The sequence below is a fragment of the Botrytis byssoidea genome (assembly GCF_014898295.1).
Source record: "Botrytis byssoidea strain MUCL 94 chromosome Unknown BBYS_010, whole genome shotgun sequence".
Lineage (NCBI taxonomy): Eukaryota > Fungi > Ascomycota > Leotiomycetes > Helotiales > Sclerotiniaceae > Botrytis > Botrytis byssoidea.
In genome coordinates, this window is record NW_024065851.1 from 639,654 (window position 1) to 661,486 (window position 21,833).

General features: G+C 38.6%; 6 protein-coding genes across 6 annotated transcripts; 4 read left to right on the plus strand and 2 right to left on the minus strand.

Moving 5' to 3' along the window:
- Positions 1 to 1,617: 1,617 nt before the first annotated feature.
- On the plus strand, positions 1,618 to 3,362 carry EAE97_005821 (uncharacterized protein; the record flags this gene model as incomplete). The annotated part of the gene is made up of 4 exons (XM_038876334.1): positions 1,618 to 1,713; positions 1,769 to 2,222; positions 2,272 to 2,632; positions 2,681 to 3,362. The coding sequence occupies 4 exons, from the start codon at positions 1,618 to 1,620 to the stop codon at positions 3,360 to 3,362; spliced, it is 1,593 nt and encodes a 530-aa protein (XP_038732810.1).
- Positions 3,363 to 4,650: 1,288 nt separating this feature from the next.
- On the plus strand, positions 4,651 to 5,280 carry EAE97_005822 (uncharacterized protein; the record flags this gene model as incomplete). Its single annotated transcript, XM_038876335.1, has 1 exon — positions 4,651 to 5,280. One exon carries the CDS (start codon positions 4,651 to 4,653, stop codon positions 5,278 to 5,280), a length of 630 nt encoding a protein of 209 aa, XP_038732811.1.
- A 1,187-nt stretch (positions 5,281 to 6,467) lies between these two features.
- EAE97_005823 (uncharacterized protein) lies at positions 6,468 to 8,251 on the minus strand (the record flags this gene model as incomplete). The annotated part of the gene is made up of 3 exons (XM_038876336.1): positions 6,468 to 7,488; positions 7,543 to 8,036; positions 8,096 to 8,251. 3 exons carry the CDS (start codon positions 8,249 to 8,251, stop codon positions 6,468 to 6,470), a joined length of 1,671 nt encoding a protein of 556 aa, XP_038732812.1.
- A 2,661-nt stretch (positions 8,252 to 10,912) lies between these two features.
- On the minus strand, positions 10,913 to 11,372 carry EAE97_005824 (uncharacterized protein; the record flags this gene model as incomplete). The annotated part of the gene is made up of 2 exons (XM_038876337.1): positions 10,913 to 11,256; positions 11,312 to 11,372. The coding sequence occupies 2 exons, from the start codon at positions 11,370 to 11,372 to the stop codon at positions 10,913 to 10,915; spliced, it is 405 nt and encodes a 134-aa protein (XP_038732813.1).
- Positions 11,373 to 12,760: 1,388 nt separating this feature from the next.
- Positions 12,761 to 14,043, plus strand: EAE97_005825 (uncharacterized protein; the record flags this gene model as incomplete). The annotated part of the gene is made up of 4 exons (XM_038876338.1): positions 12,761 to 13,154; positions 13,218 to 13,314; positions 13,383 to 13,756; positions 13,820 to 14,043. The coding sequence occupies 4 exons, from the start codon at positions 12,761 to 12,763 to the stop codon at positions 14,041 to 14,043; spliced, it is 1,089 nt and encodes a 362-aa protein (XP_038732814.1).
- An 872-nt stretch (positions 14,044 to 14,915) lies between these two features.
- EAE97_005826 (uncharacterized protein) lies at positions 14,916 to 17,581 on the plus strand (the record flags this gene model as incomplete). The annotated part of the gene is made up of 7 exons (XM_038876339.1): positions 14,916 to 15,372; positions 15,433 to 15,552; positions 15,766 to 15,886; positions 16,018 to 16,557; positions 16,669 to 16,985; positions 17,039 to 17,076; positions 17,379 to 17,581. The coding sequence occupies exons 1-7, from the start codon at positions 15,317 to 15,319 to the stop codon at positions 17,579 to 17,581; spliced, it is 1,395 nt and encodes a 464-aa protein (XP_038732815.1). The 5' UTR covers positions 14,916 to 15,316.
- Positions 17,582 to 21,833: the final 4,252 nt, after the last annotated feature.

Sequence of the window (21,833 nt, forward strand, 5' to 3'; positions counted from 1 at the left end):
TTTAATATAATATTATTTATTTATGATTGGCTTTAATTAATAAATCTAATTGTTTATAGAATAGCTAACTAGACCCTTCTTTATATAAAAGACCTTTAAAACATTATAAAAAAGTTCTATCTTTTTAATAGAATTTATAAAATAAGGGTATTATTGATATCTCATAGGTATTGTTTAAAATAGAGTTTTGTTTTATAGAAAAGAGATTTTTCTTCTTAATATTCTTTCCTTTAATTCACTTTTAATGAAAATAGAGAGTATTATAATAATTTAAATAATATTAATTTGAATAATATTAATTATATACCAATAACATATTATAAATATATTATAGTTTAATTAAAATAAGATCTTCAAAAGAATTATCTTTAAAGCTTTTAAAGCTCTTCCCGAAAACTAATTGCTAGCTTGTTTTAAAGAAATTAAATAAAAAGAATTGTTAAAATGAATATAAGACAATAATTAATATAGATATAGATCTAGAATAAGACTTTTCATTAATTTCTTTAAACCCTCTTTTTAAAGCTATTATATATATGAAAACTTTTCAGCATCAGAATAATATCGGCCCAATACCGGTTCTATATCGATGTTCGTAACATAAAAAGGTTGAATAAAAAGAATCATTAAAATTAATATAACATAATAATTGATATAAATTTAAATTTAAAATAAAACTTTTTATTCATTTTATTTAAATTTTTTTCTAAAGTTATTATATATATAGAAACTCTTTAGTATTAAAATAATATTGGCTCAATACTGGTTCTATATCGATACCTGTAACAATAAAAGGGTGGCCCAAAAGTAGGGTATCCGACTTAACGTGAAACAATCCTTCAGACAATTCATATATTGATCTTACCCAGCCATTTTTACCCCATTTATATCCCGGTCATTTGGCGAGAACATCAAGTAAAAAAGGAAGGGTAAACAAGGTCAAGTAGCAGAAAAAGCATATGACTTTGCTAAAGCGGGAAGGCTATCCGGATGAGCTTCTGGCTTACATGCTTGGATCATCAGCGGGTGGCACGGACTGACGGAACATTTTGAAAATTGACTTGGCAATATCTCTTAAAGTGTCCCTTCAAATACTTCGAAGTTCAATTCAGTGATTTATTACAGATCAAGAAACGGGAGTACGGATTCTGGAATCTGGAATCAAACGATTGAGGAATGGATTTGTGATAAAATTTGAGAGTTGAGAAATGTCCCACCAGTCCACACACCCACTAATGGAAGCGAATCTTGAAACTTCTAGTTAACCTTACCCCGCTTGCTTCCCGCGAATCCACCAGAATCTGGGGTCCCCACGATTTTGCTGATATCAAATAGAAAAACAATGACTCGTTTCGCTGTCTTGGCCCCAGCCATGGCTGTCAAACTATATTTTAATCAAGCCGTTTTATCTCTTCTATCGTCAAAATTTCCAATCTGGTAATGATCGACACTATGCATCATCGTGTGGGAGCACGACTGCACAAGGGATGATACGAGAGTACATCCTGGTGACTGTCAGGTATAAAGCCATCAGAAGTTCTCCAGTCTTTGTGAAGTTGCGATATGCAAGATTGCAAGTTCTGCAGCTAGTTATTACAATTGAATCAATTTCGTACAATGGCTCGAAAGTACCTTGGAGGTTCTGGTGAGGCATTGACAGTATGGATATCCGTTGCTGCTTCGACAGTTTTAGTTTTCTATGGTTACGACCAGGTAAGTGTCCTGTCAGAATTGTTAGGAAAAAAAACCAAAGTTCTGACTGTGTTAGGGTGTTTTTGGAAATGTGTTAGTTGGTGACGACTTCCTTCGAACGATGGGGTACCCAACAACAAGTGTTCAAGGGACTTTGACTTCTGTCTATAACCTGGGATGTTTCTTTGGAGCACTCTCTACTATTTGGACTGGAGATCTTCTCGGCCGACCTAAAGTGATACTCCTAGGAAGCACCATCATTGCCTTGGGTGCACTCATCCAAACTGCTAGCTACGGTGTTGCCCAAATGATGGTGGGAAGAATAGTGGCGGGATTGGGAACGGGTATGAATACTGCGACTGCAGGTGTCTGGCAAGCCGAGACTAGCAAGATGAGAAGTCGTGGGAAACTAGTCATTATTCAGATGGCTAATTGCATCACCGGATTCTCGATCTCTAATTGGCTTACACTTGGATTTTCATTCACGAAGGGTAGTGTGGCATGGAGATTCCCTCTGGCTTTCCAGATATGTGAGTTTCTTAAGTACTTGAACATGATATTAAACTAACAATAAATTAGTCTTTACTGCTATAATCTGGGCTTTATGTCCATTCTTACCAGATTCGCCGCGTCTGCTCATTAGAAAAGGGCGACACCAAGAGGCGTACGAAGTTCTAGCAGCACTTGAAGGTCATAGTGCAACTATCGACTCTCCATCTGTGAAACAACAATTTAATATTATCAAAGACGTCTTGGATCGGGAACATATGAACTCATATACTTGGTTCCAATTGTTATCTGGTAAAGGCCCATCTGGAGTTTTGAGACGTATGATTCTAGGAGCTTGGATGCAAGCAATGAATCAAATCAGTGGTATCAATGTCACTAGCTATTACATGACATACGTTTTCATTCATGCGCTAGGAATATCCGAATTGAGGTAAGAGCCCTTTAGCCTTCAGGTCACTCGCAACTAACAGGTGATTAGAGCACGCATTCTTGCAGCCGCAGGATCTGTCGACTATCTTCTTTTCGCTTGTTTAGCCTACTTTGTAATTGAGCGATATGGTCGTCGACGCGTGATGATGGTATCTGCATTTGCATGTTCTACTTGCTGGATCATCATCACCATCGTACTTGCCTTGACTGTCTCTGATCCAGCACATAGCTATCAATACGGAGCTGTGGCAGTCTCGTTCTTCTTTGCGTTCTTTGCAGCTTTTGGCATGGGTGTTTTGGGAGTTCCATGGCTCTATCCTACCGAGATCAATGCTCTTGAGATGCGTACTAAGGGTGCATCTCTAGCCATGGCTACCAATTGGATTATGAACTATATGGTTGCCGAAGTGACTCCGTCAGGAATTGAAAATCTTGGATGGAGATTCTGGATTATCTGGGCAGTCATTTGCGCGAGTTTCGTTCCGATTACATATTTCTTCTATCCAGAGACTGCGAACAGAAGCTTAGAGGATATCGATCGCTTCTTTGAAAGTAAACCTGGACTCTTTATCCACCGAAATAAGATAGCTACTCAGCTACAAAGGCCACAAATATACGAAGAGGAAGATCTGAGACTCGGGAGAGCTGCTGAAGAAAAAGAGTTTCAAAAATCGAGCTCTAGCCCAGAGAATGGCGTAGAGGTTATGAAAGTGGAACACAAACTAGCGTAAACGGAAGATTTGTTGTCAAAAAAATTGTTTAATATTCGACTGAACGTTTGAAATTATCGCTATATATTGCGCATGAGCGTGATTAATGACTAGCTTAAAACCATTCATGATATTGTAATTCCAGTTTCATTATAAATGTTAAGAAAAGGTCATCTTTCTGGCTGCACTCCATTACTTCCTTGCATAGAATCTCTCTCCTGTCCAGCAAACCTATCGGATCATATCTTAATCAAAGCTCTTTGGAGGCACCATTCCTCTGGTAGATTCTTGCCCCAGAGCTATTGAGCAGGTATCTGAAGTGATACTGCAGCCGTTTGATTTAAACATCTGTCTATAGGATTCTAGCAAATTCCTGCGGGCAAAAAGATCAAGGTGGTCTACATGGTTAGAATCAGGGAGCATATGATTATTCTTGAGGAAGAAGGAAGACCGCATAAGAGCTGGCTACAGTTTGAATAAGCACTGCACTTTTATTGTCATTCGAAATGGTGCGGGCATCCTCAACTTCGTGGCAGATAAATTCCAGAAATATTGAAATGGAATATTCATGAAGTTGTAAGCAGAGATCGCTCTTTCTTTCCATGATCCATGTATGCACCTTGAGATACTTGATCAAGATCTCTCGGTCAAGAAATGTTGGCCGACAATGAATATTATTCATATTCTATTGTTGTAACCCTACACGTGGAATCATTTCCCCCAAAGAACAAACACTCTTGAGGTTTCAATTTTATTCTTAGACTTTCAATATCTCCAGGTCTGGACATGTATTCCGAAAACAATCTCCATCACATTGAATCATTATTGATGGCAATTTCATCTTTGGCAGCAAGTGACTGGCTAAAGGCTCTACTCATTCGCACTCAGTCAATTTGCGGCATTCACTAAGAATATTTTTCTTCTTCGAGAAAATGCAAGACTCTAAGTATCGCTCATTTAGCGTCCATATTAGAGGGGATCCCAAGATATTCTCTATACAAACTGTCACTCTGGCTCAGTCGTATATATAAACTCTTTCTTATATGGATCTCCAAACCCTCATCACACATTCAAAACCGAACCATAATACATGTCTCCCTCAACAATGAGCGCTACTTCCCTTGGCCACCAGTCACACGCCATCATACCAATCCTACCAGATTACTGCATCAGAGTATCCTTCAAATGCCAGAGTTGCCCCGAAACCCATCTCTTCGAAACCAAACGATGCGACAAAGCAGTACAATCAAACACGTGGTATCATTCCTGCGAGCACGTTATCACTATCAAAGTATCAAGCTAAGCTAGTATGTGTAAAGACTGTTGGGGTCTAATAGATGACTTGAGAGTTCCAATCTGGAAGGCTCTGTACCATGAAGGACAAAAAATCAGCAATGCTTTTCTCAAGACGTTTGATAATCTGGGACGTTTGGGATTTAGGATTAGAGGAGGACAGCATAAAGATGTTCGAGTTAAGGGTACGATTGTGTGGATGAAGAGGCTGGCTGATGAAATACCGGGTGTGGAGCAGTATTTTCCTTGGCGCGCATCGTTGGATAGTCTTTCAGATAAGATTGTGAAACCGAAATATCTTTTTGGAGGTCAAATGTGTATTGCGAGTGTGTTGGAAGATCGACCGGAATGTGTGGGTATTATAAGACAGAATGTTTTTGAGATCAAGGGTAATACTGCTGCTGCGCGGAAATTCCTGGAAGAAAGGGGATTTATGATTGAAGGAGAGTTTCTCGGGTCAGTTTCTGAGTCGTATAACGATGCGCAGGTTGTTAGACATCGATGGGGCTTTCTGCAAGGGAATGAAGTTGGTCAGGCTGAGGATGATGATTCGATTGTAGTGTGGAATGGGAAGTATGGGAAGGCTGTGAAAGTTGAGGGGGGTGGGAAGATGGGGGTAGGGTCCGCTAATGGGTTAATGATGTGATGATGCTCGGGATAGGAAGTTTGTGAACGAATGAGATTTCTCTCAATCCTGGGATTTGTAGTTCTAGACGTGTTACTCGTTTATGAAACATTCGACAATTTTTATAAATAAATAAAAATTACACCAAGATTGCCTTTTTTCATCTCTCATTATGCGCGCATGCTAAATAGATCGAACAGCCGAGAACGGTAGAAAAAATTGATCAAAATTGATCACCCCAATAAATCCAGTAATCAATAGACCACAATAAAAATCTTGAACGTAAAATAACTAAATATCTCCCCTAACTGCCTTCATTCATGCTGTTAAAACTATAATTCTCCAAAATGAACTAAAATATACAAGTTATCGAAGGATTTCGCAAGTAATCAATACCGATCTGTTTCTTCTCCCATGAATAGATAGGTCAGGAATCTAGAATTTGTTGAATTCTTAGGCAGATTCAAATGATATACTATTTTCGTAAGAATATGTAAACTAGGGCTAATAAATAATTTTGGATCATGTTGGTGAACTTGCGAAGCATTATTTCAGATCGATCTGTTGTGAATCAATGATATGGTTACACTGCTTTAGGATTTTCCTTGATCTTTGCTGACTCTTTTTATAAGCTGTTGAATATATCGTTTCATTTAAGAATAATAATAAACATTGCAATAAATTGATAATGGGCAGTATAAGATTATATACTAACAAGGTCATACCCTGACCTTACTTTTCTGTGAGCCCTGTTCACTGGAGAAGTGATTTAAGATGGTAAGCATCTAGTTTTCTAATGATACATGAGCAGGTGAGTGGGTGGCTAGAGTGGAAGAAGTTGTTGACAAGTAGAAGAATCCAGATCCCAGTCATACAAGAACAGTGAGTTTAAGTAAAGCGGATATGAACAGAAAGGGAAGGATGACGACAAGTAGAATGTTTTGTTTAAGCACCTTTCAAAGGATCAAAAAGGGAAGCTATCTGTACGACTAATATCATTTTTGGTTATACTCGAAGTATAAGTTTTGAATCCTAAGTTCTATCCTAAGTTCTATCTGCCGCTCCCGAAACTCGCTGCTTTGCTGATGATTCTCAGTAGCAGTCCGTGTCGGAGCTACATAAGTTCCAGACTAAAATGTCTCTGTCCGACACACAACCATTTGCATCATCCTACCCATTGACGCTTCATGATCTCATTCATCAGACTTTCAGTTTCCAACCAACTTAACCCTGCATGGAAACCCATCACTTGGATGAGCAGCTCCAGACAAGATCTGATAAGCTCTATCTCCCTCGAGTGTTCTCGGACCAGTCTTTGGATGCAGACTATCCCACTCCTCATACACACTCCTAATTTCAAACTCTCTTGCAGTCAAAACAAGAAAGATCTTCATCTCCATCATTGCAAGTTCCTGTCCAATGCACTTACGAGGTCCAAACTCAAATGGGCGAAAGGTGCCTTTCTTGGGGTAGAGATAATGACCTTCTTCAACGAGCCAGCGCTCTGGAAGAAATTCGCTTGGTTCGGGCCAGTAAGCAGGATCACGTTGGATAGCATGCGAGTTTGACCATACCATGAATCCTTCGGTGGGGTATTGAAGTCCATCGGTTCCTGACATGAAGTATCCAGACTCACCGCTACGAGCAGTTGAGGCAGAGGGGTACAGTCGAAGAGTTTCTTTTGTGACGGCCATGGTATAAGGAAGTCGGTTCAAAATGTACGGATCTTCTGTGATTTTTCTTGCAGCTTCCTTGTGGTCTGTGCCCAGAATCATATCATGCTCGGCAATCAGTAGCTGACGGGTCTTGGGATTGGTCCAGAGTAAATGAAGAGCATAGCACATGGTACTGCTTGTTGTATCGTGGCCGGCGAAAATGAACACTCTCAATTGAGATGTGGCAATGTCTCTGAAAGCGTTGTCCATGGCGTTAGTGGTGTTGTCTCCATGCTTGGTAGCAAGATAATTATCAAGAGCGAGGTCGATAATTGATTTGCTGCGAGTAACTTGGATGCTTTTATTGATAGTGTTTCGACGTTTCAATCGCATATCCAACTCTCTCCAGATATATCTTACCATTCGGCGACCGTTCCACCAGTTGAAAATAGGGCGAATAGGATTATATCGTTGGAATGGATTGACTTCGTGTCCAAATGATAACCAATCGAGTTGACTGAGCAATGCAGAAACGAAATCATTTGTCTCGAGCTGTGAATTCAAGTGTGTATCCCTAAGCTTTGTTAGGAACTAGTTTGACGAGATCGAATCCAAGGAGTCTACTTACAAAGCCATCCGACTAATGATATCCAGATTCAATCTAGTTGTTAAATGATCCATAATGACGATGTCTGAGTTCATAGCCGCTTTTCTCAGAATCTCGCAGAAAACAGACATGTCTTTCATCAAATCAGGAACCAGAGTCATAAGATGGCTAGCGCTGAAGCCCGGATTGAAGATAGTTCTCCATTTTCTCCACTCTTTACCTTCCATTGAGACCAGGTCATTTCCACCTGTCATAGGCTTCAAATATTCACGCATGGCATGGAACTTAGGCAGCGGATGTGCTTGAGTCATCTGGTAAGCTGCATCCGGACCTACAGCAACCAAAATCTCACTACCAAAGGGCCATGTATCGAGGTAGAACAACGGGCCAAGGTTAGGGTAGAGGAGTTTGATCTGGTGTGGAAGAACATGACGATGGACATCGCTGGGCAATCGAGATACAATATCACCAATCAATTTCAAGTGACCAAACACTGGATGATGCGGAGGCATTGGCTTTGAGATTCTGTCAGCTATAATCACGAAAACTTAGATGGACATCAGCAATAACTCACTAAGCCTTCCCTCTGCATACGTTGAAACTTGCGACGAACACGGCATAGTTCAACAAAGAATTTTATAGTTTTGATGCCAATTACCATAAAGCAGGCAATAATGAAAAGACGCCAGCCCGGGAGATTCAAAACAAAGTAATCATTGAGGAACGTCATCTTCCCTCGAGGCCGGATAAGAATCTTTTTAAGTGGCAAACAAAGTGCGAAGAAAGGGGCAATTTTAAGGGTCGTATGTGAAGTAAGTGAGTGTAAAGTGATCTGAAAATAATAAGAAAGTAGGGAAGGAAAGACTTGAGCATGCGATATTCAGTTGTTGCTAAGGAAGGGATTCTTGTAATCATATAGAGCGCATCTAGATATAAATGTAGCTCGCTGAAGGCTCCGTATCACTAACCGACAGTCCTAATCCCGTGCTAAAATTACTGCCCGCAATTCGAAATGAGCTAGTTTGTACGGCTTCAGTGAATACATCAAAAATTTCCACGCTAAGAGTAAATAAATGGCGCTAGTACCAATTCCAATAGGACCCTACCTCTTCAGAACACAGGCATTCTTGCGAGAGGATCATATCTAGCCCAAAGACTATCTCTATACCTACCTATCTAGAACGGAGAACTTCGAGGCTCCTTCACCAAAGACCAATGGCCTAGGAATGATAGCACATTTCATTACAGGCTAGCTTTAACCAATAAGTGAAGCAGCACTATATAATCGATGCAATACTGTTCAACCTCAGGGCTATAAGCGAAGTATTATACCTTGAACCCTAATCTCATCTGTTGGAAGTTTAAAACATCTCAGAATTCTTTCCCCTGCCCGGTAATGTGAAGATGCTGGATAAAAGGATGTAGTAATATCTGATTTGAAGTGAGAGAGTTCTATCATCCATCTATTGGAAGGGAAATGATATTGTCTTTCATTCTGTTTCATCGAATCTAGGCTCAATATGAATACTTCAAAGTCAATAGAGAAATCATCTCTCTGCATACCGAGGTAATATTCAAAAGATCCTACCTATGTACATGTGACACAACTAATTGTAAGATTTGAGTGAATAATACACATTGGCTAGTGTTATTGATATAGCTAGCTAGGTGCTGAAATTGAAAGAAGAGGTTTGGAGAATTCACTTGGAGATCACATGGTGATCAAAGGGTGTCGAATTTGAGCCAAGAACTATCGGATGGACCTTCGGATCTCCTGTTCTCAGGACTCGTTAAGATAGAATAACACATTCGATGATATAAAAGTCGAGACTTGCAGAAGGAAGTGAATATAAAAGTTGGAACGCGTGGAAATTTCTATCCAAGCATTCAAACCATCAAAAAACACACGCTTCAAATCGCAGAGAAATCTGCAACGTAGAAATTTGATTAGGGCAAGCCAGATGGTTGCTAGCAAAAAAGGTACTTTATCAGATCCAAACGAAAGGCCTATTTTCACTAGGAAGTTATATACACCTGTAAACTACTTCTGCAACCCAATCTTTCAATCGGAATGCTTCCAGAAATATTCATGTCTGGGATGAAACTGATATCCAAAGCATGGGGCAAACAGCGAGATTGAATTTTATAACAACATTGAATGTTCATTACTATCCTCTTATATGGATAATGATTAGTACATGAGTATCAAACATGAGTATGAGAGCAGTTACATGGCTTCCTTGAGCCCCTTTGTCTGCAGCTTGCAAACCACGCACAATTGATTAAGACAATCAACAAAGAAACATCCATCAAGCTTAAACTTCGCAGCCATCATCGTCCGAGACACTCTTATCAGGCCGTATCTAAGCATCAATCCGGGAAGTCTTCAAGCAGCTTTTGTTTCTAGTGACATTGATAGTATTCTCAGTCTGGGGTAATTTTCTAGTACAAGTACCTATTCCGAAGCGTAGGGTAGACTGTTCAGCTGGGAGGCCGCGGATCATTGTCGTCTTCCGAAATTGAAAGGCTAAAAATGTATGCTTCAGTACCTGACTTGTAAAGTTATAGTGTTATATGAGGCCAAAACAAGCTATAGATACCCGGGGACATTATAAACAACTCGAATGGGTTGCTACACAGGTGTGTATAGATTGCTATAGAATATCCAATATATCTCAACCTCGAGAATCGAGGGCAGATACATTTCCCGCTAGTGTATGTAAGCAAGATTGATTGGCCTTCGGCAAACCCCACAACACGTTGCGCACTTCGCGATTTCGAGAGCTTTAGATCAACGACCACTTGTCACTTCAGTTGTCAAAATGTTTGATCTCAATTACATGCATTCAACTAAGACTTCTCGACTAAATGAGCAATCCTGAAATCATAAGATGGAGAAGCTACCTATAGATAACATACGCAGATGTCAAGGATTGATCTGTGTGCGCACAATAATCTGCTCAGTGGTAGATCAAGGGCGGTGTGCCCACATTGACTTCCGTCAATGCCGCGTTTGTGTAACAAAGGAATTATTGAAAATCATACCAAGTAAGTCTATTGCGGCGAAAAATCATAGCAGATCTGAAGAAATATCTCAATATCCGATACAACTACGCTGGAGAGAGATCGAACAAGGTGCATTCGATCTGGAAATGGGCCAGTGCACATGAATTCCCAGTTATTATTGCATGCACGACCAAAAACACGTTCACATTCAAAAGACATAAAAAAAAGTTGCGGAAGGGTTTACAAGAGTGTGGATGCACGCTCGGAAATCCATGGGCTTAGAAAATGAATCCCTAATCTGAAACATCCAGTGCTACATACAACATCTGACTCTCTCAACCTCCTTCTCACTTCTACTTTGCTCATCCCGATCAACTTCGTCACTTCAATTGTAATCCGAAACATTGTCAGCCCGCTTGTAGTCTCCATCGTTTCTCTTTTCTTCTGTAAGAGCTTCCGTAATAGCTTCGTCCCTCTTGGTAATATCTTCTTCCCGCTTGTAATCTCCATTGTCGTTTCGTTTGTAGTCTGCAACATCTTCGCCTCTGTTGTAATCTCCATTATCATTCCGTTTGTATTCTAGGAGATCAACGCCTCTCTTGTAATCTCCGTTATCGTTCCGTTTGTTCCCTAGGAGATCGATGCCTCTCTTGTAATCTCCGTTATCGTTCCGTTTGTAGTCTAGGATATCATCGCCTCTCTTAGAAGTAAAAGAAGGATTCTCGAGTACTGTTCTGTGTCTCAGAGTGTGTTCAAATTTTGAGAGTGGTTTATATATACTTACAAATCGCACGTCCCGAGGCATAACCAATGAAGGCAATGATCATGAGCTTCGAGTAATGCATATTGAGTAGTGGTCGACTTGATTGGGAAAATATGGTAACTTGAAAGATGTATTTGGAATACGATTGGAGTGACCGAGTGGGATAAATGAACTTCAAAAGTTGTGCGGTTGGTCAGTTGAATCAATGAATTCGTCTGGAATGAAAAGTGATTTTATTTCAAATGCAGTTCGAAGAGCTCTATATATGATAGATTGGGCGGTTTAAAATTGTCGATCAGTTGGAAGAAGTCTTTCTGTGCCGCGTATCTGCAAGACAGCATTCTGACAGTTGGCGTGTTTTACGGTTCCTCACACAACGATTGTCATTGTGGGAAAACTTGGATACTCAAACTCATGGATGTTGCGAAGACTTACGTATTAGAACACATGCTTTACAACAGTCAATCACTTGATGCTTACGTCTTGCGATACTGAGACCGTGATCGGTCTGTATTGCCATGAATTACAGCAAAGCATTGATATGTATCATTTCTTTTCAACAGTCAGGGGAGTCTACTGCTTTTCGCTAGAGAGAAACAATTATCTTCCCATATCCCAATCCCGATCCCGATCCCGATCCGATTTCGTAGGGAGACACGGTATCATACTGGGTTGTCTACGTGCGCTAGTCCTATTGATTATGATACGGGATAAGTCTAACCCACAGAGCGCTCATCATAATGTTTAATTCCTTCAAAATCCTCAATTCATGTACACTGATCTCTAGTCCCTAATTCTCATGAAGATTGCCAAGATTCAATGTATGCGCTCAAAATGCATTTCATAAGATCTTCTCCAGAGGATGGGGGCTACGGGTCCCACTTTTTGCAGATCTTGGTTGTAGATAATTATGGGGAAAATCATTTATATCTTAAAACGAGGGGAAGTTTGCGGTTGATCATAGTGACAAGGCGTCAGATTTGAGACTATTTCTACTTGTAGCAATGATGCATGCAAGGTAATTGAGACACACGGGCTTCAGTTTATGATGCAATCTGTGTGATGGTCGCTCACTCGAAGACTTGGTCAATTGTGACTTGAGAATGAAGTAGGCAAAAAAGGTAGGTAGAAAACTTTGATTGACAATTTTGCGAGTTATCAAAAGTAAAGAAAATGAACAGCAAGCTGAAACGACAATATGCGTGTGCTGTTGTTATGTAGCGACTATTGAATTTCATTCTATCACAGTGTCACTTCAAATTGCTCTATCCCCGAAAAAAGTCGATCAATTACATCATGTTAGGGGAATTTTTCCACACTTTGAGCTGCAGCATAGATTTCAGTCAACTCTCATGAGCACGAAAGTTTTAGGGTCTTGCGGGAGAGTGAGTATCAGTATCAAAATCTTTTGTTGATTCAGTCCCATACATTGACTCGAGCACTGGCATATCTCGATATTCGAATCCAAATATGCTGAATCCTTTTCGACAAACTCAATATTCACCAGTTCTCTCTGATCTTGAGTTGAGGGAGAAAAGTGAGAGGACTCTACAAGGTCGACAACTTCTACCGTCAAGGCTACTTGGCGTGGTAGTTCTTGGGGCTTTAGTTCTGGGGATATCTTTTTTCAGTGGTGTCATTTTTGAGAATCACTACCATCGACATCAAACTCTAGATCGTTCTCAGAACAGAGAGCGTTGTAGCAATCCCTCGACGCGCAGAGAGTGGCGGTCATTTAGTGCGGCAGAGAAATTTAATTATCTGAATGCTGTCCAATGCCTAAGAGAGACGCCATCGAGATTGCATTCAAATTATTCATTATACGATGATTTTCCGTGGGTTCATACCAATGTTGGAAACTACTGTGAGTGTTGATTAGATCTCGCTTCAATTGAACTAGGAGCATAATTGCTGATGGTTTCTGGAGCCCATAACGCCGCTGCGTTTGTTGCATGGCACAGATACTTTTTGCATAGCTATGAAAGAGCTCTGAGAGAAGATTGCCACTATACAGGATACCTAAGGTATGCATACTAGCATCAATCCCGGTCTCTTCAAAAGCAAAGAACATTGACGTTTATTTGTGCTGTAGTTATTGGTATTGGTCCCTTGAATGGGAAAATATAACCAACTCCCCTGTATGGGACAATGAACTCGGCTTTGGCGGCAACGGAAATCCAAGCTCAGAAGTCATTGACTCACGTGGAATCGGGCAATGTGTTGTTGACGGTCCTTTTGCTCTACTATCCGTCCCATACATCGGTTCTAAACACTCGCGGCACTGTTTATCGCGCTCCTTCAACATAACCGATAGTTCGGAATCATTGAAGATCAAGCCTTACATGCTGGATCAATTGATGGATACAGATGATTACGAGAAATTTAACTTGGGTCTTGAAAATACTGCCCATAATTCAATTCCCCATATGATTCGAGGGGACTTCTCGATGTTTACAGCTCCATATGGTGAGTGATTTTATTGCTTTAAATACTTTTATTGAATCAATACACTTGCTCACTTCTGATCAGATCCTGTTTTCTTTCTTCCTCATACGCAGCTTGATAGACTTTGGTGGTTGTGGCAGCAGAAAGATACTCAGAATCGTTTGTATCAATACCGAGGTGTTGCGGCTTTTAAATCGCTTGAGAAGGCCTCGGTCAAAGATCTTCTGCTTATGGGAGAGTTGGTTGCGGATATTGAAGTCAAAGACATTCTTGACACGGAATCGGGAATATTATGTTATAATTACTAGTTTGAGCAAATTAAATCCACCGACTTTGAGAAATGCACTACTTGCTGTGCCCAGTGTCACTTCTAAAAGTAACATTGACATGTTGTAGAAGGTGTTCAGAGGTCTATCTTTGAGCATGGTCATCTAAAGCTTCCTTCTTTGAGGTGTAGTATATTCTGTGGTCATAGTGAAATCTAGACATGTGTGTATGTTACGTGGGAATAAGTAATTCCAGCTTGCTGCTTTAAGATGCCTGCTTCTACTCCCTGTTTGGGGAAACAGCGTGGAATGGAAATAATCAATTTTATACAAGGTTTCCTGGCCGGACAATTAGATGAGGAGATCAGAGAGTAGAACAAGGTCGGCAATAAGCTTGACTCGCTTGGAGTGCTGGCCGAAAGAGAACATTGCATGTTTTCGCAATTGGAAGAACAGCAATAGTACTGAAGCGAGATATAGCCATTGCACCAAAGGTTTGCAGTACGAGGAAAAGGTAGAGGAATATATTACAGGCGAAGCAAAATATAATATGGGGTAGTCTCATGACGATAGCCATGATGCTGAGTTGTATAACTGCATCAGAAAGCAGAGAGAGAAGCAATAGATTGCTTTATGCTACTTTGAATCATCAATACATTTCCCTGGAACATTGCAAGGACTTTTTTTAGGTGAAGAGAACTCTCATGAAAAAGACGCGAAAGTGGTATCATGAGCATGTACAAAGGATTCAGGCAAGATCAAGCGACGAGCGCCCTAAGTTGAACGAATTAGCTTTGCATATGAATACGTGGGGTTGATTTGGTAAGCATGCGGCACAGGAGAAACCCCGCACCATTAACGATTTCATTTTCGACATCACAACTCCTCTATACAGTCATCTTCCAATACCTAGGTATTCTAACGAGTATGTTTTGAAAGCAAAGCACCATGTCTTGACAATTGCTACTCCGTTAGGGGCGTACAAACCAAAAAAGACATCGTTACAAGATTAGAAGTTACAATACATAATGAATTTGACAATCTCCCGAGTTCCGAGCTCGATTCATGTGAGAAACCGGCACAGCTGCAGGTACTTGAGATGCGAAACCCACAGTGGCCATATAGGCCAACAGTTAGTATATTTCTTGGTTTTTCTGTCCTACAGTTGCAATTTTGTATTGTGACATTCCACTCAAGCTTATCAATGCAACATGTTATATTTAAGCCCCATAATATGCTTCGATCTCAAAGCCACCATCTCCCTCTTATCCTCTTCTCTTCTTTCCTCAGACATTACTGAGATCTCAACCACAAAATGGCACATCAAGAGAACTTCGATTCTAACGAATCTTATGATTACATCATTTGCGGGTTTGAATTTCCCCCTCCCCTTCCCAAATATTGTAAACATCCAGCTAATTACTCATCTAGTGGCGGAACCTCAGGCTGTGTAATCGCAGCTCGACTTGCACAGAACTCTAATGTATCTATTCTCATTGTTGAAGCCGGGGCTAGCAATGATACATATCCAGCCACTGCAATCCCTGCTGCGTAAGAATAAAGTCTCAAAAAGTCCATGATAATTCACATGTGACATAATCCGATTACTAGTAGAGTTTCACAGATACTTGGGACTGAAGCCGATTGGAACATCAAAAGCGAGCCTTGTAAGAAGCTCGAAAATCGTCGGTTGCATCTTGAAGGGGAAAGTGGGTTTTTTGAAAGTTCTAATCTTGGCTTGTGATATCTAACTTTGAAGTAAAGGTTTCTTGGTGGAAGCAGCGGTTGTAATGGGACATTGGTTATTCGTGGGAATCGACAAGATTATGATAATTGGGGTCTTGAAGGGTGGAGTGGAGATGGGATGTTTAAATACATGTCAAAGGTACGAAATTGTCAATGATTCGTTCTAGTTTATTTATATGTGATTGAGAACTTCATCCATGTTGATTGACCCACCTTCAACATCATCTCAAAATAGGCCGTCATGACTAGATATCATTAACATCCCCCAAGGCTGAAACAGTCCGCAACAAGTCATGGTTCGATGCCGAGAAAGATGCACATGGATACGGTGGTCCTATCATTACATCTCCCCATGATCCAGCACCGATTTCAAAGCTTGTCCTTGAATCGTATCAATCAATGGGACTACCCTTAATTCCAGATATGTTTAGTACCGGCAAAAGTGCTCATGGCTGCGGACATGCTGTTCGAACAGTCTCCCAAGGCACTCGTACTATGGCTACAGATTATATCACAAGTTCCATGAAAATTTCAGGCATTTCAATTAAAACGAACATTTATATCGACCGCATTAGTCTTGAAACAGATACCGCTGGTGCACTACGAGCCAATGGTGTATTCTTACAGGATATCACCGGAAAGAAATCTTTCGTTAAAGCTCACAAAGAAGTGATCATCTCAGCAGGAACATATGGAAGTCCAGCAATCCTTCTCCGATCTGGAATCGGTTCCAAACAAGAAGTCGAAAAGCTTGGAATCCAAAGCCAAGTTGATCTCCCAGGTGGCGGAAAAATTTCGATGGATCATTTGGTAAGCATAATTTTCTATTTATTCGATAATCCCATTCATATTCACTTATAAGTTGTTCAACATACTTTTTCTCTCCTCACAAAACTTGCTTTATATCTAATTCAAAACTAGGTCGTTCTCTCATTCTATGAAGTCTCCAAGCCAGTTCTCACCAATAACCATCTTATCTGGCACGCCGGCGGAAAAGACAAATCCTTAGCACAGTATAAAACCGACAAAACCGGGGTTTTCTCTCAATTCCCCTTTGGAACTTTTGCATTTGCTCGTCTAGACTCCAGACTCTCAGATTCTCACCTCTGGAACTCCGCTCCCCGCACCGAAGGTCTCGATCCAATGAGTCTCTCACCCACCCAGCCCCACGTTGAATTCTGGAACACAGAATGCTATAGTCCGAAATACATGTTTAGGGACTTCCCCCCAGATGGCAAGTATGCTTTTGCAATGGCTACAGAATTCTTCGCGCCGCGATCATGAGGTGAAGTCAGTCTCAAGTCAAGCGACCCGACGGAAAACCCTATCGTGAATCATCGGTATCTTGAAGGTCCCTTGGATATGCTCGTATTCAGCGAAGGGTGTCGCATGGCGAATGAAATTGCAACGAGGGGGATAGGGACGAAGGATATTGTGATTGGATCATGGCCATCGTCTAGAAATCATCACACGTTTACTACTCGAGAAGAATGGGAACCTATTATCAGATCTAATGCGGATACATGCAAGTCTCCTCTTTCCTAAAAATTATACTGTCTTGTTTGAACATTCATCTGTCTCATCTACATTACGAACATTCTCAATCAGCTAACTCAAATTCCCATTCCTAGGCTATCATCCAGCCGGAACATGCAAGATGGGAAGACCAGACGATACTCTAGCTGTACTTGACGAAAATCTCAAAGTGCGCGGGATCACCAATCTTCGAGTCGCAGATGCAAGTGTGATGCCCTCTCTTATTGGAGGACATCCTCAAATGCCCGTCTATGGAATCGCTGAAAAGGCTTCGGATCTTATCATTTCTGACAAGTGATTCATAGTTCAAAGTGGGAGATTTCGTGGCAAGATGATGAGCATGTCTTTGGTACACTCGTGGGTGCGCGAATGGATAAGACACGGCCAACAATGACTCAGGCTTGGCAATATCTCTTGAAGAAGCAGTTTAAATAATTTAAAATTTGAAAATAAGGAAAAAGATTATGATATTCAACAATCGAGAAATCAATTTACTATCAATTTCGAAAGTTGAAAAGTGCTTTACTAGTTCATGTATTCGTTGGTATGACTGATCATACTATGTCAGTAAGAAGTACCCCAAATAGTAGTGAAAGGAATTCATAGCATAGTCCATAACATAACTACTCAACTTCTTTAACAATTCCCTGAATCCCAAAATCACACAATACAATCCAATACAATCCAATCCAATCCAATCCAATCCAATCCAATCCAAGCTTAAGCATCCCAATCCATGGTGAACGAATGTTAAAATTCAACACAATCTCGATCAACAGAAACATTGAATACACAACACCATGTAATCAAAGATTCCACGAGTAGAAGTCACATAATCTACTTAAATATCATCAAATGATATCATCTCATATCAAATCACATAGAAAAGCAGCATCAGCCAGGGTGTGCGAATTTCGAAGCGTGCCCTCTCGCCTCGCCCCTAAGTGTGCTTTCCGTCTCCCTACTTGCGCTACCTACTTTGGTTCTTTCAGGCTCTGTCAATATACATCACTCACAACCTTAGCGGCGTGTATTGTATCCACGTTATTTTAGAGTATTACTAGCTAGGTATCTAGCTGCGGAGGACCTATCCACACACGTTCTTCACATACCTAGCTACCCTAAAAATAGTCATCCAGTAACATCCATTCCATTTCCTGACTTCCCAACCCAACTACCACATACCTACATACAGTAACATACATTCATTCATTTAACATCTACACTCCCCCCGCCCCCAGTCAACTCGCTTCAAAACATCATACATTTACTCCAGCTTTAATTGCTTTAATTGCCCATTTTATTGTAAGTGCTGTATATATATACACACATATATACATACAAATCTAGTTCTAAACTCTAGCCCTAGGATGTATAATATATTAATCCATCTATCCCTCTACAGTCGCCGTGCACTTCTATTAACCGAAACTCCACAAAACGCGTTTTTTCATGTTACACTCCCACAATCATATTTTATTATTTTAATTATACTTTCAATTTATAATATATGATATATTAAAGATATACAAAATAATTCTTATAAACATTTTATTTTATATATATATAGCAAAATAGTTAATAAGATAAAAAAAGGTTTTAGTTTTTATTAAATTATGAAAAATCTCAAACTCTCTTATGGAATTATATGATATATTTTTTTATAAAATCTAATATATAATAATAATATAATATGGTTTATTAATGAGTGGGTTATATTAGTGAATGGGTCACTTATTTTACATACAAAATTCGTCTGTGTATAACTATGCACTTTTTTTATTTATAGATATAATTTTCTGAAAATTTGATATAAAATATTTCAATATATAAGAATATTAAAAATCTTATTAATTTTAAGAAATTTAAATTTATAAAACTGTTATTATAAAAATAGATTTTTTATAACGAAAATCATAACAATTTCCTTTTCTTTTTAGAATATAATAAAATTATTTTATAAAAATTAGATTAATAAAAAACCTAGATTTTAATTATTTTTTAAAATCTTTTATTTAAGAAAATAATAATTAGTTATTAAAATATTAATATTTTAAAAAGCTTGATTTAAATAGTTTTCGAAACAACCCATTCACTAATATAACCCACTCACTAATAAACCACATTATATTTATTATATACTAATTGATTTAAATTATATATTAAATGAAATAAATAAATACTATTTAATATATATAATTATTTTCTAAAGCTATATATAAATAAATTATTTAAAAGATTAGACTTAGTTATAATATTAGAATTATTAAGAGGATTTTGATTAAATATAATATAATTAATTAAAGGTATAAGAAGAGATTAAAGCTTATATTAATATATACTATTAAATGGTTTAAATAATATTTAATTTATAAAGAGTTGATAATTGAAGAATAGGGTTTAATTATATAATTAAATAAATACTTTATAGAATAAGGAAAAGGAAAAAGATCAGAATGATATTTTTATATTAATTTTCAGAAATGAGATTCAGAAATAATCGAAATATATAATATAAATAAGAATATAAAAATTATATATTAAAAAAGCTTTTAGGATATTAGGAGAAATAATTTATATATAATAAATAGAGATTTTGAGAGTACGAAATATAGGTATAACATTAAATCTTATTTCAAGATTCTTGAAATTAAAGTAAACTTTATTTTCAAAAAGCTTAATTTAGAATATAAATTTATATAGAATAATGCTTTTATTTATTATGTTTGTAAGATACAAAATTGATTTCAAGAGAAAAAGATTCTTTTATTAAAAAATTAATTTCTTTATTTTTTTAATTTTAATTTTATAGAGTATATATAGTGGATCTTAAAGATAAAAGTATATAAAATGTTTTCTAATGTTATTATTAATAAAAGTAAATTAGAATATATTTATTAAAGACTAAAGAGTTATTTATAAACAATTTGGGATATATTAGATAAAGAATTATTTAATAATTTAAGAATTAATATATTTTCTAGAATTGAAGCTTGTAGTACAATGAATAGCTGGTATACTAAATATTGATAGATTAAGAGTTAATAATAGAATAATTTTTATATATATCAATAATATAAAAATACATTATTTATTTATTCAAATTTGATAATTTTATAATTCTTGATTGATTTAATATTTAATATTGAAAAAGGGTGGTGTAATATGTGATACTATAAAATAAGCGGGGGGGCGGATATAAGTGGCCTAGTACTGTATCTATCCATTTATACAAGAAAACAATCTCTACTCTTTACATCCTTTCTCCCTTACATTTCATACTTCACACTTCACATATCCTTTCCTATCCCACCCCCTCTCCCATCCCCTCTCTTACCCCCTCCCCCAACCCAAGACCGCTATACTTCCTCCTTTCTACTTCTTCCTTTCTACTTCCTCCTTTCTACTTCCTCCTTTCTACTTTCTCCACCTACATTTTCTCTCCTTAATACATACACTTAAAGATATAAATCTCCAGGAAATAGAATCCCAATCATCTCTCTCTCTCTCTCTCTCAAACTCGCATATAACTAGGGAGGTAGCTCATCCCATCCCATCCCATCCCATCCCATCCCATCTCACACCTCTTCACAACCGAAGCCAATTTCATTACGTCAACTACAACACATCAAAAATATTCACCACAATCAATGGTCAGATAATCCATATAGGTAAAATACACACATAAGATTACAATTCTCATTTTTCGTCCCCCAAACACGCGAACGCCCTCCTCTCTCCTCTCTCCTCCTCCCATCTCATTCTCCGCATCAAACAATAAGAACAACGACAACAACAAGAACAATAACAACAAGACGAACAAAAATACCACGGAGACAATATAATAATAATACACTAAATACAATACAATACAATACCATAAATACAGCAAGCAAGCAAGCAACAAATAACGTATACCGTATAACAACCCAACAAGATAGCTAGCTAATTAAGCCTCATCCCATCTGAACCCCTCTGAGTAAAATTTTCTACCAACCCCCCCAAAAAAACGCCCGGTTTCGCTTGCTTTCGTAGTGTAATAGTGCTTAGACTATGCAAGTACATGCGGATATACAATTCCAAGGATGTGATGCGATGTGATGTGATATTCCTGCCACTCCCAGATATGAATTTCCTTTTCTCCATCCACCCATGCCATCCATCCATCCATCCATCTATCATTCATTCAATCATCCATTCATCATAAATGCCCCCCAAAGAAACACATCAGCCACAGCCCAAAGTAAGTAAAGTTTTCTATATTCTGTTCCCTTGCGATACGAGCCCACCGAGACTTCCATCATTCAGCGCATATCATCGGAGATTCCCGATTTGAAAGATCCCCATATCACGGGGCTTATGGATGGCAGGTTTCCTAATTTCTCGGGCGTGGTAACATTTCGTCAGGTGCATTTATCCTATTATCGTGATAACCATTCCGGATCGCACGCCCATCAGGCTCCAAGCACAAAATAATAACATACAAAAATAGACAAAAACGCCGTGATAATCATAGCAAGACTGTGTCAAAGCAGGAATGGATCTGTCCA